General features: G+C 59.3%; 2 protein-coding genes across 5 annotated transcripts in view; both read left to right on the top strand.

Moving 5' to 3' along the window:
• Positions 1–3,301: 3,301 nt before the first annotated feature.
• RFX5 (regulatory factor X5) lies at positions 3,302–8,006 on the top strand. The gene is given in 10 exon segments (XM_054050874.1): positions 3,302–4,343; positions 4,345–4,444; positions 4,447–4,544; positions 4,965–5,047; positions 5,210–5,335; positions 5,567–5,686; positions 6,048–6,126; positions 6,363–6,564; positions 6,746–6,843; positions 6,967–8,006. Coding segments are annotated over 10 exon segments (2,082 nt in total). The 5' UTR covers positions 3,302–4,133; the 3' UTR covers positions 7,933–8,006.
• A 1,227-nt stretch (positions 8,007–9,233) lies between these two features.
• The window catches only part of PI4KB (phosphatidylinositol 4-kinase beta), a 29,299-nt gene continuing 22,017 nt past the window's right edge, over positions 9,234–16,515 (top strand). For 2 of the 4 annotated variants that reach the window (XM_054050857.1, XM_054050860.1), the window contains exons 1-2: positions 9,234–9,377; positions 9,576–9,690. The gene's annotated coding sequence lies outside the window, so the exon portion shown is untranslated. Of the gene's footprint in view, positions 9,378–9,398; positions 9,691–14,637; positions 14,784–16,515 lie in introns of those variants that run through there. The other 2 variants (XM_054050858.1, XM_054050859.1) reach the window with 2 other exon arrangements.

The raw sequence follows: 16,515 nt of genomic DNA, 5'->3' as shown, positions 1-16,515 counted from the left end.
TGAAGTGCTGAGGGACATGGTTTAAGGGAGTGTTGGGAATGGTTGGACTCGATGATCCAGTGGGTCCTTTCCAACCTGGTGATTCTGTGATTCTATGATTCTATGAGCCAGTGGTGGCCCAGGTGGTCAAGAAGGCCAATGGCATCTTGGCTTGGATCAGAAACGGTGTGACCAGCAGGTCCAGGGAGGGGATTCTGCCCCTGGTGAGACCACACCTCGAATCCTGGGTTCAGTTCTGGCCCCTCAATCCAAGAAGGATGTTGAGGCTCTGGAGTGTGTCCAGAGAAGAGCAACGAAGCTGGTGAGGGGCTGGAGAACGTCTGACGAGGAGCGGCTGAGAGAGCTGGGGGTGTTTAGCCTGGAGAAGAGGAGGCTGAGGGGAGACCTTATCGCTCTCTACAACTGCCTGAAAGGAGGTTGTGGAGAGGAGGGAGTTGGGCTCTTCTCCCAAGGGACTGAGGACAGGACAAGGGGGAATGGCCTCAAGCTCCACCAGGAGAGGTTCAGGCTGGATATCAGGAAGAAGTTCTTCACTGGAAGGGCCATCGGGCACTGGAACAGCTGCCCAGGGAGGTGGTGGAGTCACCATCCCTGGAGGTGTTTAAAAGACGGGTGGATGAGGTGCTCAGGGACATAGTTTAGTGGTTGACAGGAATGGTTGGACTCGATGATCCTGGAGGTCTTTTCCAACCTGGTGATTCTGTGATTCTGGGATGCTGAGATGCTGGAATGGGAACCACGCGGTGCCCTGCACACCCCCCCCCAACACACCCTTAAGCACACACAGCACATGCATGTAGTCTGCACACCCCCCCTTACAAACGTGCCACGCGCAGTGCACACACACTTTGTGCACACACACCTGTGCTCGCTGCGTGCCCACATGCATTGCACGCTCGCTGAATGTGCACTGTGCACCCATTGCACTCACACTATGCGCACACACATTACACACACACGATGCACACATCCATTGCATACACACTGTATAGATACCTGTTGTACCCCACCCTGCACACACCCATTGCACACACACTGCATGCACATCTGTTTCACACTCTTACACACATACACACGTGCTGCATGCACACCTGTTGCATGCGCCCACTGCACACATACTGTGTGCATACCTGTTGCACACACCTTGCACACACCCATTGCACACACCCCTTGCATGCACACACCTTGCACACGCCTCTTGAACGCACACACCTTGCAAGCACATGCTGTGCACTCACTCATTGCACGCACACCTTGCATGGACACATGCACTGTACACACACCTATTGCACACGCCTTTTGCATGCACACACATTGCATGCGCACCTTGCACATGCAGTTTGCATGCACACGCCTTGCACACACCTGTTGCACGCACATTGCATGCACACCCCTTGCACTCGCCCATTGCACACACAGTGTGCACACCTCTTGCACACGCCTGTTGCACAGGCATTGCACGCGCGCCCCTTGCACACCCCTTGCGTGCACACACCCATCTTGCATGCACACGCTGCGCACACCCCCGTTGCACACACACACACACACACACACACACACACACACCCGCACGCCCACGCTGCGCTGCACGCGCAGGAACTCTCTCAGCGCCGGCGCTGCCCCTCCCGCCCCACCAATCAGCAGCTGTTACCAGGCAGACTTCAGCCCTCGCGCCCACTCCTGAGCCGGGTCCCGCTTGTATCCGGGTAGGAGACCTGGAGCAGCCAATCACGTTAACGCAGCTCGCGGTATCCGGGCAGACTGGCGCCCCCGCAGCCAATCAGAAAAAAAAGCGGCCCGACGGGGTCCAGCGGGGCTCGGTGCTTTCGGTTCCTGTTGCGCGCGGGGCAGCGGCACGTGGCGAACTCTGGCCCGAAACGGTCCAAACGGCCCGAACAGGCCCGAACAGGCCCGGTACGAGGCGAGCGGGGCCCCCGGGGTGGGGGCGAGGGGGCTGGTATCCACGTCCCCGTGTCCTGCAGTCCCTGTCCCCGCACCCCGGTCCCTGCCCTCGCTGTCACCGTGTCCTGGGTCCCTGCGCCCCCCCTCTCCCCGTGTCCTGGGTCCCTGCGCCCCCCCTGTCCCCGTGTCCTGGGTCCCTGCGCTCCCCCTCTCCCCGTGTCCGGCGTTCGTTCCCTCCCGCTGTTCCTCTCCCTAAGCCTGTTCTCAAACTCTATGTTCCTGCCCTGCCACTGTCACTGTCCCTGCCTTCCTGTCCTCTTGCTATCCCTGTTCTCACACCCTGAGGTCCTGCCTTGTCCCTGTCCCCAAGCCCTGGGTCCTGTCCCCCTTCATCCCTGTTCTGCCTCCATGCCCTGGAATTCCCGTCCTGGACTCTTGGGACTGTGCTGTCCCCTCAGTATTCCCAGTCCTGGACATAACAAGCCCACACAGGTCCTGGTCCCCTTCTGGGAATGCTGGTCCAGGGCTGCTCTCCGATGCCTTCAGCATCCCTGTTCCCTGCCTGGAATGGGATGTCCGGAGCCGGTTCCATCTCTGCTGCTGGAGATGCCGCTCCTGGGACCTCTTTGGCCACTTCCACATCCAGTGGTGACTTGTGTCCCACTGATATCCCTGCCTGGAATGAGGTGTCCGGAGCCAGTTCCATCTCTGCTGCTGGAGATGCTGCTCCTGGGACCTCTGTGGCCACTTCCACATCCAGTGGTGCTCACGTCCCACTAATATCCCTGCCTGGAATGGGGTATCCGGAGCTGGTTCGGTCTCTGCTGCTGGCGATGCCGCTCCTGGGACCTCTGTGGCCGCTTCCATATCCAGTGGTGGCTCATGTCCCACTGATATCCCTGCCTGGAATGGGGTATCCGGAGCCGGTTCAATCTCTGCTGGTGGAGATGCTGCTCCTGGGACCTCTTTGGCCACTTCCACATCCAGTGGTGGCTCATGTCCCACTGATATCCCTGCCCTCCCATTCCCATGTCTTTGGAGCAGGATGGACAGGGCTGAGGGCAGATAAGTTTGGGGTGCACCAGGCTCCACAGCCAGGACGCTCCACACTGCGTCTCTCGCCGAGCCCAGGCTGGGGGCATGCATCTGGACATCACCACTACTGTTGCCCAGTGAGGCTTTACGGTTCTGAAGAGGTTTTCTTCCATTCTCTTCAGCTGAATTTTTGTTTTCACCGCCCAACAGGAACCAGATGCCATGGCTGATGAGGACCTGAGCGCCCGAGCCACCAGAAAGGGAAGTTTGTCACCCAACAGCTCACGGAGCAGCCCAGCTGAGTCAAGCATGCTGCTGCAGGAGCTGCGGAGCACCATCTCGTAAGGGCACTGAGTGGCCTTTCCACTTAATCTGAGCGTTGCCAACAGGAGTTAATTTAACAAGACTGATTAATTGGCAGTCTCAGGGACCAAAGGGATAAGCGTTGCAGTGCCTTGCAGCTTCTCACCCCATCCCTGGAGGGGTTCCAGGCCAGGTTGGATGGGGCTTGGAGCCTCCTGATCCAGTGGGAGATGTCCCTGACCATGGCAGGGGTGGGACTGGATGGGCTTTGAGGTCCCTTCCAACCCAAACCATTCCATGATTCTTGCGTTGACGCTGTGGAGTGGCACAGGCTCAGGACCCTGCTTCGTGCCATGCATGGAACACAGCCCCGCACTGGCACTTCTGCATGCAAAATCAACTCAGGGCTTTGTGGTTTTGGGCCCCTCAGTACAAGAAGGATGTTGAGGGGTTGGAGTGCATCTGGAGAAGGGGAATGGAGCTGAGAAGCGTCTGGAGCCCAGGGGTTCTGGGAGCAGTGAGGGCCCTGGGGCTGTTTAGTCTGCAGAGAAGGAGGCTGAGGGGGGACCTCATCGCTCTCCACAGCTCCCAGAAAGGAGGCTGGAGCCAGGCAGGGATCAGGCTCAGCTCCCACAGAGCAAGGGATGGGGCAAGAAGAAATGGCTTGAAGTTGTGCCAGGGGAGGTTTAGATTGGATATTGGGAACAACGTCTTTACTGACAGAATGGTAAAGCTTCTGCAGGGCACTGGGAGAGTCCCCATCCCTGGAGGGGGTCACAAACCGTCTGGCCTTGGCACTTGGGGACAGGGTTCAGTCCCACAGTGGAGCTGGGCTCACGCTTGGACTAGATGAGCTTGGAGGGCTTTTCCAGCCTCAGTGATTCCGTGATTCTATGGTTGTAGGGATTTGCCTGCAGGGACCCTGTGGGATGTGGTTTTCTGCCTGCTCTTCTCTCCCTAGACTAGGGTTGAGCACGCAGCTCTGGCACAGGATTGTGGGTGCACAGGGAAGCCCCGAGTGTGGGGAGAATGAGCTGCTCTTACCCATGCGTGCAGGCAGCCTTTGGCTCTCAGCACTCTGGTGTCCTGCTCTCGGCATCACCTCTCACAGCAGGGTGCCTGTGTGGGGTCCAGAAAGGCATGGGGACGATGACGTCCTCAGGAGCCCCCAGCAGCGGCTCTGGCAGGGAGTGGGGCAGCTTGCAGGTGCTCTGGGTACTGTGGTGCCACCCTGGTCTGTGCTAAAGGCTTTTGTCTCTGTCCCACACAGCAAATCCGTGCAGAAGAAAGTCGACGCCATCCTGGTGAGTGCTTCCATGGCACATTGTGCCAAGGGCATGGGAACGACACTTCTCCCCCTCTCCTTGGGGCTCCCACTGGAAATTGAACCTAGGGGTTTGCCTGATCCTGCTTCCCACTGGATGAGGATCTAGCTGCGGGGCTTAGCCTGAGGGATCCCTGATCCCCCCTCACCCAGGGGATGCCCCCACTCCCAGCGCAGTGTGGGACGCCCTTTCCCATCCCCGTGACTGCATTACCCAGTTCCCCTGTACACAGGGTGTGTTCACACTGAGGAAGCTGCTCCAGTTTCAGTGCCCCATCCATTACTGCACTTAGGAGTGTGACAAGAGCAACGCTGACATCAGATCTTCCCTATGTTGGATGCATAACGTTTCTTTGTCTCTGGTCCGTTTCCCCTTTCCCCGTGGACCCTTTGACCGTAGCAAGATGTGCAGAAGTTCTCCGACAGCGAAAAACTCTACCTCTACCTCCAACTGCCGTCAGGGCCAAGCCTTGGGGAGAAGAGGTAGGTGCTGGAGCGTGCTGGGGCCACAGTCGGGAGAGCTGGGGATGGTGGGGACACAGATCACCAGAGGATGGGGGAGATGGCATGGCTCTGCATTCTCCTGTCCTCCTTGTGCTGCTTTTATGCTAATTAAACATAATTCTTGGGCTCCCGTGGGAGCAGCAGTAGCCTGGACCTCAGCTCACTGAGCACAGCCGAGTACATGCATGCGTGCAACTGGATCCGGAACCACCTGGAGGAGCACACAGACACCTGCCTGCCCAAGCAGGACGTCTACGATGCCTACAAGTGAGCGCAGGGGCCAGCCTAGTGCAAGGAGCCTCCCTCCCCGGGGCCGGTCTTGTCTGGCAAAGTGATGGGGAGGTCGGTTTGGAGGGCAGTGAGGAGGCTGGGGTTTTTTGGGAGTGACCTGGCCCAAGCTTGGATTCCCAAAATGAGCCACGTCAGTGGGGAGAAGCGGCTGCATGTGGAGGGCAGCAAGAAGGGCTCCGTGGCTTTACCCCCGTGGTCTCCTGGCAGGCGATACTGCGATAGCCTCTGCTGCCGCCCTCTGAGCACCGCCAACTTCGGCAAGATCATCCGGGAGATCTTCCCAAACATCAAAGCCCGGCGGCTGGGAGGCCGAGGACAGTCCAAATATCCTTGTGTGTACCGGGCTGGCAGGGGAAGCACCAAGAGCTGGTGGGACTGGTGGCGACAGTGCCACTTCTCCAGTTTTCCCATTTATAAGTCTGTGCGCATGGGGGATTTTGTAGCTTCTGTGAGGGTCCAGGTACTGATTTTTTCAGCTCCAGAAGGTTCAATTTGGTTGGTTGAGAGTGGCTTGGAGTTGTGCTGTGCACTCAGGGCAGCCGGGGAGCTTGTGGCAGGTCAGGGGCTGATTGCTTGTCCCAACCCCAGGACGAGTACAGCGTTGGCCCCGCAGCCCCATCCCTTTTAGCTGTGACCTCTCGCAGCCGCAGCCGTCAGACAGTGAAGCACCTTAACCCTGCCGAACATACTGCTACAGTGGGATCCGGACAAAGACAGTGGTCAGCTTGCCGCCCTTGCCCAGCCTGGACCTCAAAGTGACAGAGACCGTAAGTGTTGGCGCCTCCATGGCTTGGGTTTCACGGGCTCTTTTGACGGGGCAATGAACCTCCTTGTTCATTAGATCTAAGAAAAGCAGGGAGTGGTGGGTTGCCCTCTCTGCAAGCAGGCTCTGCTGTGTTCCATGAGTGGGTAAGGACTTGCTGGGATGTCAGGATCAGCCCCTGTTCGCATCTGGGTTGTCCTGTCCTGGGCCGTGGGAGCTCACTGCTTCTCCCACCAGCAGCAGTCGGAGCTGACAGACCTGGTGCAGTCCTACAGCAGCGAGGTGATGGAGGCAGCCTGCGCCCTGACTTGCGACTGGGCAGAGAAGATCCTCAAACGCTCCTTCAACAACATTGTGGAGGTGGCCCAGTTCCTTATCCAGCAGCATATCATCAGCTCCCGCTCTGCCCACGCTGACCTGGTCATGGCCATGGTGGTTTCAGGTGGGTGGGATGGAGCTCAGGCCTCAGCCACCCATGTGTTGAGGACCCCCAAGGGGCACAGAATGGTTGGGGACCAGGGTGCCCTGGGGCACGGGGTGCAATTCCAGCTCCTTCCCTGTGCTGGAGCTGCTGAGGGGCCCCAGGGGTCATCTAACCTTCATCATCTCCTGTGCTCCCACAGAGAGCACGGAGAAGCTCCCCCGGGAGAGTCAGTCCCTGATGACAGCAAAGAAGAGTGGCCTGGAGCCCTCGGAAAGCGGTGACAGGAGCCAGGGGCAGGTGAGACCCCACGGAGCCGTGTGGGGAGCCAGGACCCCCGAGTACTCCACATTAGCATCGGGATATACCTGGGAGAAGCAGCACTGCGATGTCCATGCTGCCAGCATCTCTCTCTGCCCACAGATGAAGAAGGATAGTGGCCCCAAGTCTCCTGGGCCACCTCGACCCGAGAAGAAGAAGCCCCTAGAGCCCCCCAGAGTGGCCAGCAGCCCCCAGGTGAAAGCCCTAGTTGCCCGCCTGCCCCTGCTCCTGCCCCGTGTCCCGCAAGCAGAGCGACCCACGGCACCCAGTGCCGCGGCCATCCGCTCCTCCCCTCCTGTCCTGGCCCCCAAAATCACAGCCGCTCCTCTTGGGGGTACAGTCAAGGTGGCTTTGCCGCTGCCGGTGGGCACAGCCTCCCCGTCCCTGCCACTGGGGCTGGCCTCAGCGGGCACCGGGCCAGCGGGGCTGCTGAGCCAGCAAGCCGCCGTGCCCGTCCTCAACGTGCTGCTGCCCAGCGTGCGTGTCCCTGCAGCCGAGGGCCCTGCCAACCCCTGGAGCGCAGGGGGTAGCGAGGGGCCTGGGCCCCAGGACTCACAGCGCCCCAAAGCCACCAAGCGTTCTCTGGAGCTGCCCGGCGATGCCACCCCACAGAAGAGGAGACGTGGGCGGCCAAGGAAGAGGCCGGAGGAAGCTGGTCCAGGCGAGATGGCAGAGCTTGGCCCCAGGGTGGCTGCGGGCACTGATGGCGGTGGCTCTCCTGGTGCCACCAGCCCCCTTGGGGACAGCCCAGCCAGGGGCTCCCAACCCACCCAGGTCAGCGTCATCCATGATGGCAGGAGCAGCGCCAAGGTCACCAGCGGCCACGAACCAGCACTGCAGATAACAGCAGCGCAGCGGAGCTCAGGGGAAGCCGGCTCCCCTCTGAGTGACACCAGGGGTCCCCCGGAGGATGAGGAGCTGCCCCACATCCCCCACGATGGACAGACGCAGGCAGGGACCTGTCCAGGTGCAGCCACCCCGCAGCGCTCGGACACATCCGCCAATGTCCCCACGTCCCGGGGGGGCTCACCGAGGTGGGCAGGGCTCTGCTCCCACCCTGGCACTTAGGGGCTGCCCCACACCCCATATTAAAACGGAACACTGTCCATATGTGCTGTCTGTGTCCTGCAGCGCTGTGGGGGCTTTAGGGGAAAGGGAGTTCCATGTGGAAGGGGTTCCAGAGCTCTGAGTGGGCTCAGCCTTGGCGTGGGGTGAGTGGGAACTGAGCTGGGCAGGCGTGGGCAGGGGACATGGGGAAGCGTGGATCTGTGCCTCAGTTTCCCCATGGGGGTGCAGGCAGCGGCTGGCCTGAAGCAAGGGTCTCAGCACAGGTGGGGGCAGTTTTGGCAGAGCACGTTGCCAATGAAAAAATGGCTTATTCTGCCAATCCTACAGAATCACTGCCTCCTCTTGTAGAATCCTGGAATTGCTTTGGGTTAGAAGGGACCTCAAAGCCCATCCAGTCGCACCTGTGCTTTGGGCAGGGACACCTCCCACTGGCTCAGGGGCTCCAAGCCCCATCCAACCTGACCTGGAACCCCTCCAGGGATGGGGCACCACCACTGCTCTGGGCAACCTGGGCCAGGGCCTCCCCACCCTCATAACAGAACATTTCTCCCCAAGATCTCACCTCAATCTCCCCTCTTTCAGCTCAAAACCGTTCCCCTCGTCCTATCCCTGCACTCCTCGATCCAGAGCCCCTCCCCAGCTCTCCTGGAGCCCCTTTCAGCACTGGAAGCTGCTCTAAGGTGTCCCAGAACCTTCTCTTCTCCACACTGAACACCCCCAACTCTCCAGCCTGGCCTTGTACGGGAGGTGCTCTCAGCCCTTGGATCATCTCCGTGGCCTCCTCTGGACCAACAGCTCCATGTTCTCCCTGTGCTGAGGACTCCAGAGCTGGACACAGGCTCCAGGGGGGTCTCACAGAGCGGAGCAGAGGGGCAGGATCATCTCCTTCCCTGCTGATCCCACTGCTATGGATGCAGCCGGGGACCGCCCACTGCGCGCTGGCCCCGCCCACCCTCTCCTCTCTTGCCGTGCCCTCTCTCCTCTGGACACGCCCCCTGCTCTGACTCCGCCCGATCCATTCTAGCCCCGCCCCATCCGCGCTGGCCCCGCCTACTCTGATCACTCCCGAGACCGCGCCCCCAGATGGTGTTCTTGAGCCTCCGCCCCTCTGCTCTGGCCCCGCCCTGTGCCCACCCTCCGCCCCCAGCTCGCGCCCCAGCCCTGGCCCCGCCCTTCTACCCCGCCCCTATTTTCTGGCCCCGCCCCAGTCCCCTCCCTCTGCTCTGGCCCCGCCCCGCGGCCCCCGTAAGGGCGCAGTCTCCTCCGGGTCGGCAGGGGGTGATGGCGCTGTTTCCTCCGGGCCGGCAGGGGGCGACGGCGCGAGTTCCTCCGGGCCGGCAGGCGGCGACGGCGCCAGCGCGCTCGGGGTACACTCTGCCCCGTCCGGCGGCGCCGCGGGCCGAGGCCTCCGCCTCCCCCGCCGCCTGTGCCCCGGCCCCTCGCAGGTGAGCGACCTCGGCCCCCTCGGCTCCGCTCTGCGCCCCGCAGCTCCGTCACCGGGGGCTCTGGCCTTCTGCGGCCCCTCCGGGTGGTCCCGGCCCGCTCCCTTCCCGGGAGCCGCGCCTCCCGCTGGCCCGGGCTCGGCGGCCTCGGAGAGTAAGGAAATCCTCGTCACAGCGTCCCGTTCTCCCTCCCTCCCGCAGCCACCCATCGTCCCGGAGCCCTCCGGCGCCGCTGCCCAGGATGAGCCGCCTGCGCCGCCCCGAGCCGCGGCGACCCCGACCGGAGCGGCGGCCGCGCTGGAGGCGATCGCACCAGGTACGGCGCCTCGTCCGCTTCCCCATCCCGGTCCCCCTCCTCCAAGAGGAGGATGCAGCCAGTATCCCTACCTGGCCAGGGGGAACCCAGCCTTCCCGGGACCCCCCCGTACCGGCCGAGGGGGTCCCCAGCCTCCCGGGCTGTGGTGCTGGCCAGCAGCGTGTCCCGTCGGGCTGCAGCCAGGCTCCCGTGTGAGCGGCTGGTGAGCAGCACCGAGATCGCGAGGTTTTTTACTTGTGCCAGCAAAACTTTGTAGGCTTTGCCACCCCAGAGCTGTCCCTGCATCCGTTCTATCCGGGTTTTGCCACCTCTGAGCCCTCCCTGCATCCCTTCTGCCCGGGCTTTGCCACCCCTGGGCCTCCCTGCATCGATTCTACACGGGCTTTGCGACCCCTGAGCCTCCCTGCGTCCGTTCTGGCCGGGCTTTGCCACCCCTGAGCCCTCCCTGCGTTGGTTTTAGCCGGGCTTTGCCACCCCTAAGCCTCTCTGCTTCCATTCTGCCCTGGCTCTGTCACCCCTGAGCCCTCCCTGCATCCATTCTACCCGGGATTTGCCACCTCTGAGCCCTCCTACGTTTGTTCTGCCTGGACTTTGCCACCCCCGAGCCCTTCCTGTGTCCGTTCTGCCCGGGCTTTGCCACCCCTGAGCTGTCCCTGCATCCATTCTACCTGGGCTTTGCCACCCTTGAACGGTCCCTGCATCTGTTTTGCCCAGACTTTGCCACCCCAGAGCCTTCCCTGTGTCTGTTCTTCCTGGGTTTTGCCACCCCTGCTTTGCCACCCCTGAGCCCACCCTGTGTCCGTTCTGCCTGAGCTTTGCCACCCCTGAGCCCTCCCTGTGTCCATTCTGCCCGAGCTTTGCCACCCCTGAGCCCTCCCTGTGTCCCTTCTGCCTGAGCTTTGCCACCCCTGAGCCCTCCCTGTGTCCATTCTGCCTGAGCTTTGCCACCCCTGAGCCCTCCCTGTGTCCGTTCTGCCTGAGCTTTGCCACCCCTGAGCCCTCCCTGTGTCCCTTCTGCCCAAGCTTTGCCACCCCTGAGCCCTCCCTGTGTCCGTTCTGCCCGAGCTTTGCCACCCCTGAGCCCTCCCTGTGTCCGTTCTGCCCGAGCTTTGCCACCCCGAGCCCTCCCTGTGTCCGTTCTGCCCGAGCTTTGCCACCCCTGAGCCCTCCCTGTGTCCGTTCTGCCTGAGCTTTGCCACCCCTGAGCCCTCCCTGTGTCCCTTCTGCCTGAGCTTTGCCACCCCTGAGCCCTCCCTGTGTCCGTTCTGCCCGAGCTTTGCCGCCCCTGAGCCCTCCCTGTGTCCGTTCTGCCCGAGCTTTGCCGCCCCTGAGCCCACTCCATCCTAAAAGGAGATTACAGAGATGTGGGTGTTGGTCTCTTCTCCAGAGTGAGAAGAGAGAGGACAAGAGGGAACGGCCTCAGGTTGGGTCAGAGGAAGTTTAAATTGGACATCAGGAAAAATTTCTTCACTGAAAGGGATCTCAAGCCCTGGAACGGCTGCCAGGGAGGTAGTCGAGTGCCCATCCCCAGAGGTGTTTAAAAGGAGGGTAGATGAGGTGCTTGGGGATATGATTTAGTAGTGGACAGGTTCAGTTTGAGTTGAGGATCTCAAAAGTCTTTTCCAATCTAGTGATTCTATGATTCTATGCACCTTTGCCATGGGCTGCTGATCCCTCCGTGCTTTCCCCCCTAAAACTTCTGTTTCACGTCAATAGCGACTTCAGACGAACGATTGCTAAGTAGTAATAATAATTATTAATCACTGCCTTGCTCTTCCCTTTTACTCACGGTGAAACTTGGAGAAGCAGTGTGGGGAAGGAACTGGGTGGGAAATGCACTTTTGCCCAGCGCTGCCGTGCTGTGTTCAGTGCCGGCTGCAAGAAAAGGGCCTTTTTTGGTACCTCTGGGGTTTTGAATGCTCCTCGGGGACTTCAGCGCAAACCGGCGGCTGCTCTGGACTCCTGTGAGCTCCAAAGGGTCTCAGTATGGTCCGAGTAGAGGTCCCAAGAGGGCTCTGCTCCATCCAAGTCAACCTTAGGCTTGGACTGAATCCACTGTCTCTGCTCAGTGGAGTTAAAAGTTTCTGACTTCTCGCTGGGAAATCCAAATGGGATTTCAGTCCGTATGCTCCTTAACTCACAGCTGATTTGTCATCGTGCAGTTCAGAGTCTGCGTTTGGATCAGCAGCAGAGCTGCACTTGGAGTCTGACCCAGGAACGTGGGCTCCTGTCTTTCCTCCTTCCATTTTCTGTCACATCAGGACCGTCACTTTGGCCAAAGGCTGGGGGTGACAACAGCGCCTGGAAACAGGGAGTTTGCCTACAGACAGGAGCGTGGGAACATCCAGGCGCAAAGTACCCCAGGATGATGGGAAGGAGGGAGCTCTCTGTGGAGGCTTGAGGGCTTGGTGTGCTCGGAAACAGGTTCCTGGTGCTGGAAGGGTTTGTTCTCTCTTGCTCAGGGATTGTAATTAGTGCTTATCAGGGATGGGAGTGAGGGAAGAGGCCGCCGAAGTTTGGATGTGTTTGAGTGATGCTGCCTTGGGGTGGGCTCATGAGGTGCTTCCCTGCCACGTGATGCCCGGTGCAGATGGAGCCACCTCTCCCAGAGGCTGGGGCCCCCTCAGATAAGGGAGGTTTCAGTGCTTTCACAATTATTGTGGGCTTTTTTTTCACACGGGGAAGTTAATTTGTAAGTAAATCTCTGGGTTTGACTCCTTCCTGTGGGGCCGTGCTGTTTGCGGAGGCGGAAGGAACGAAAGGAGCGCTGGCGGGGCGTTCAGGGCTGGAAGGCTGCGGCTTTCCTTCTTCCCAGCGCCTCTATTCCTCAGCAGCCTGGGAGGCGGAAAGGCTTCCTAGGAACGATGCCACAAGGGAAAATGATAAACAGTTTGCTGCGGGTGAATGTTCGGAGCAGGGAGTTAGAGACGTGTCCCCCTTACTGCGCCATGTGGTTTGTATCCTCCTGCTGCATTCCTTGGCTCTTATTTTATTCCGGATTTAGGGTCGAGCCGTTGCTCTGCTCTGTGAGTCTCAGGGTTTTCACTGTTCTGGGGATACAGGCTTGGTGGAACACAGCTCGCTACCGGGATGTGGAGTCCTTCCCGTGCGATTGTCCCAGTGAGGCTGAACTGGAACCGAGCATCCTGTGTCCCATCCTGCCAGAGAAGCCAAGTGGGGCTGAGCTGGAGAGCCCTGCTGCTGGGCTAGGGACCAGGGTGGGTCTTCAGAGCGGTGTAGTGCAGAGCTAAGCTGTGAGTGAGTTTCTTCCAGTGGAGCATTGCTCAGAGCCTGCTGATCCGTAAGGAAACTGCTGGCCCAGCATCCCGAGGCTTTGAGGTGCTGCTGGAGGCACTGGCGCAGCTGAGAGGAGCTGCGCTTGGTCTGTGTCCCAGGAAAGGCTCTCGGAGGCTGCTCCATTGCGGGATGGGCACCCTGAGTGGAGGAGCCTGTCGTGTCCATGGTGCCACGCTCTGCCACAGGGAATCTGGCTGCCCTTTTCCCTAAAAAATCATCTCTTTTGCTTTCCCTCAGCTATTTGCTCCATGGTGTGCATTCCAAGGGAAAAGCAGTGCTGCTTTGTGGGGGAAACGTTCCCTGGCCGTGCCCTTGTACAGCAGGGTAGGTTATGGGCAGAGTTTGTCCATGGGGAATGTTGGGAACCTGGTGTTTTATTTGTGTCAAGCGGAGGGAGAGCTGTGCAGTGTGCAGGGCTTGGATCCGCTCCAGCCAGGTGGGGAAAATGGCTGTGGTGGTGCTGAGTGTCTGCTATAAGAGGATTTTGAACTTGAAAGAGAATGCAGTGTCCCCCCCCACCCCGCCCGGAGGAATTATTTGTCCTCCCCTCAGTGTGAGCAGAGTTGGACACCATCCCGTGTGCCTCGGTTTCCCCAACCTCTGAGCTGACACCCAATAGTTGCGCAGAGTTGCTGCGTTTGCAGCGGATCGGCTCTCTGGGAAGCAGGGGAACCTCTCTGAGAAGCAGAGCCTCTCCCCTTAGTGTAGTGAGGGCCTCGGAAAGTGCATGCTTCTCTGGCCTCCAGCACTGCGGTGATGTTTCCAGCCCACATCCCAACCCCTGAGACCTTCCCGGAGGCACAGCGAGATGCTGAAAGCCGTCAGTGCTGAGCAAACCAAAAAATAACGCCGGGTAATAGAGACCAGATGTCCCGGTGTGGCTTCATTCCGGCTTCTGGTCCTTTGCCAGAGCAAATATTTCCTATTCAAGTCAGGCAGGAGTGAGAGTTTGCCCTTTTCTTTCCTGAAAGCCCACAGCTCTGTTCCTGTCGATGTCCCTCTGCTTTTGTCCCTTCCCAAAGGGACTCTGCTCTCGGATCGCTGCGCTGACATCTGGCTCCTCCATCGGCAGTTTCGGTGCTAATCGGGGCTTCCCTTTATTCCTGATTTAATCACCAGCTCCAGGGCCGCTCCGTCAGGGAGAAACTTGGCCCGTTATGATTGTGGGTGGAGGATGAGCTGCCTGGGTTCAGCCCAGTCTGTTTTCCAGAAGGGATTGCTTCATCCCGTGCAGCTGATGGGGTTTTCATCCTTGCCAAGACCAGTGGGTTGGAGCTGGGCAGCTCTGAGCCTCCAGAAGTACAAAGCGTTGGGCTACGATTCACCCATGGCGATGTGAACCACGGGAAAACGTGGAGGGGTGCAGGAGGCGGGGGGAGATTCCCTTGCTGGGATTTTTAGGGAGCACTCAGAGTGGGGATTGTCCTTGGCAGGCTCTGAACAGCCCCATCGCCAAGATGTCACGGAAGAGCACGGCTGTGTAAATGCTGAGGGGGCTGAGAAACAAAATAATGGGAATTAAACCAGCCAGCACTGCATGGATTTCCAAGCTATGCCGGCGGCGCAGAGGTAACCTGGAGCCCGTGGGTGGATTTATCTTGCGCAGTTCCTTAATCCAAGTTTAACCCACTCAGCAGTTGCGAGCTCTGAGCTCCGGCCACCGTGTCCTCCCCGGTGCACAGCCAGTGCACGGGGCCCGGGTGAGGGTAGCAAAAGGAGCAGGAGTTTGGGAGCAGCTCCGCCTGCAGTGACTGCACCACGCAAGCCGGCTGCCTCGGAGTCATCGGATCCCTCGCGTGAGTAGGTCAGGTTGGATCCAACCTCTCCTGTAGACGTGGAGGAGGCGTAATGGCCCAGATTGCACCAGGCTTTTCCTGCCTGGTTACAGGGAGGGAGCTTTGAGGGGTTCCTGCACTCTTTTCCTCCCTTTGCAACCTGGCAAGGGGATGTCCCCGCATTTCCCTGCGTCGGATAAATCAGTTGGGGCTGGGAAAGGCTCTCCAGGTGACCAGGTTGCCCGGGATTGCAGGAACTTCTGCACCCAGTGCATGGGCTCAGTTTCTCATCCCAGTTGTCTCGGTGGGAATGCTTGATGGAGCCCAGCAGGGTTGGCACAAGCGGAGTTCCATGTGACTCTTCCTTGACCCGGCTCCGCTCCCTCCATGCCTCTGCAGATCCTGCTTTGCCAACGGTTCCCCTCCTGACCATCATGGTGTTCATTTAAAAATCCGGAGGATGCTAAGGAGGTAAAACTGCTTCCTTCGGCTCGCGGGGTCTTTGGGATCTGATGACCACAAGTATGTGAAGCACGCGGGATTTGTGCCGAAGGGGACGGCGGGCACAGAGGGAAGCGTTGTGCGTCGCTGCCGTGCGGCGGGATGAAAGATGCTATTCATATCGGCCAGCACGCTGAACTTTGGTCGGGCTCCGTTCACTGTGGAGCAAGAGCTTAAGTGCTTTGGAAGCAGGAGGAGGAAAGCTTGCTGAGAAGTGGCGCTGGCGTCGGGATGCATTGGCCACATTGTGACTCACTTGGAACATTTGGAATGAAATGCTGAGGGTTTCCTCATCCCCTTCCTTCCGTGTCAGGAGCCGTGACTGCTTGTGATAATGAACAGATAAAACGAGGGCTTTAAATTAGTGGGGAAATATCTCAGTGAAGGATCCTGCCAGCGCGGCAAGGGCTGGGATTGGTAAGGAATGGGCGAGCAGAAAAGTCCGGTGTTCTTTTCCAAAGACAATCGTGTTTCCCACTGTGCTGGATGTGAAAAGCGGGAGGGGATTGGTGATCAGCTGGCAGTGCTCAACCTCTGAGAGGCCTCGTGCCCTTCCGCTGGTCACGAGCTGCCAGGCTGGAGCTGGGGAGCGGCCGGAGCTGTAGGAACGGTGCCGGCCTGAATGGAGCCCCTGCTTTTATTCCTAGAGGGAGATTTTGGTCAGTACCAGCCGCCTGTTTTCCTGACGGTATCTAGAGATGCCCCACTGCTCCTTTTATCAGGATAGGAAACTAAGGAGTCTGTTCAATCGAAGCTGTTAAAGGAGTTGGAGCCCAGGGGTTCAGGAGCGGTGAGGGTCCTGAGGCTGCTTAGTCTGGAGAAGGGGAAGCTGAGGGGAGACCTCATTGCTCTGCACAGCTCCTTGGGCTCTGCTCCCAAGCAACAAGTGATGGGATGAGAAGAAACAGCCTCCAATTGTGCCAGGGTGGGTTAGGTTGGATATTGGGAAAGATTCCTTCATGGAAAGGGTTCTTGGCAGAGGCTGCCCACAGCAGAGAAGGAGTTTCCATCCCTGGAGATGTCAGGGATGGTTTAGTGGTGGACAGGTACAGTTGGACTTGATCTCTAAGGTCTTTTCCAACCAAACGATTCTATGATTCCATGATCCCTCATTTATGTTATTTTTTACAGTGTAATTAAGTGTTCGTGATCTGGGAGTCAATGCCAGGACTTGGTAAATGGGGACCTTGCTGCAATGCACGGTTCTTGCCCCGGCTCTCGGCTCATCATCACCTGCCACCAGCAGGGATTC

This window comes from Cuculus canorus, chromosome 28 (assembly GCF_017976375.1).
Source record: "Cuculus canorus isolate bCucCan1 chromosome 28, bCucCan1.pri, whole genome shotgun sequence".
Taxonomy (NCBI): domain Eukaryota; kingdom Metazoa; phylum Chordata; class Aves; order Cuculiformes; family Cuculidae; genus Cuculus; species Cuculus canorus.
Note: the sequence above shows the minus strand (reverse complement) of the source record. Positions and strands in the feature narration are given on the sequence as shown.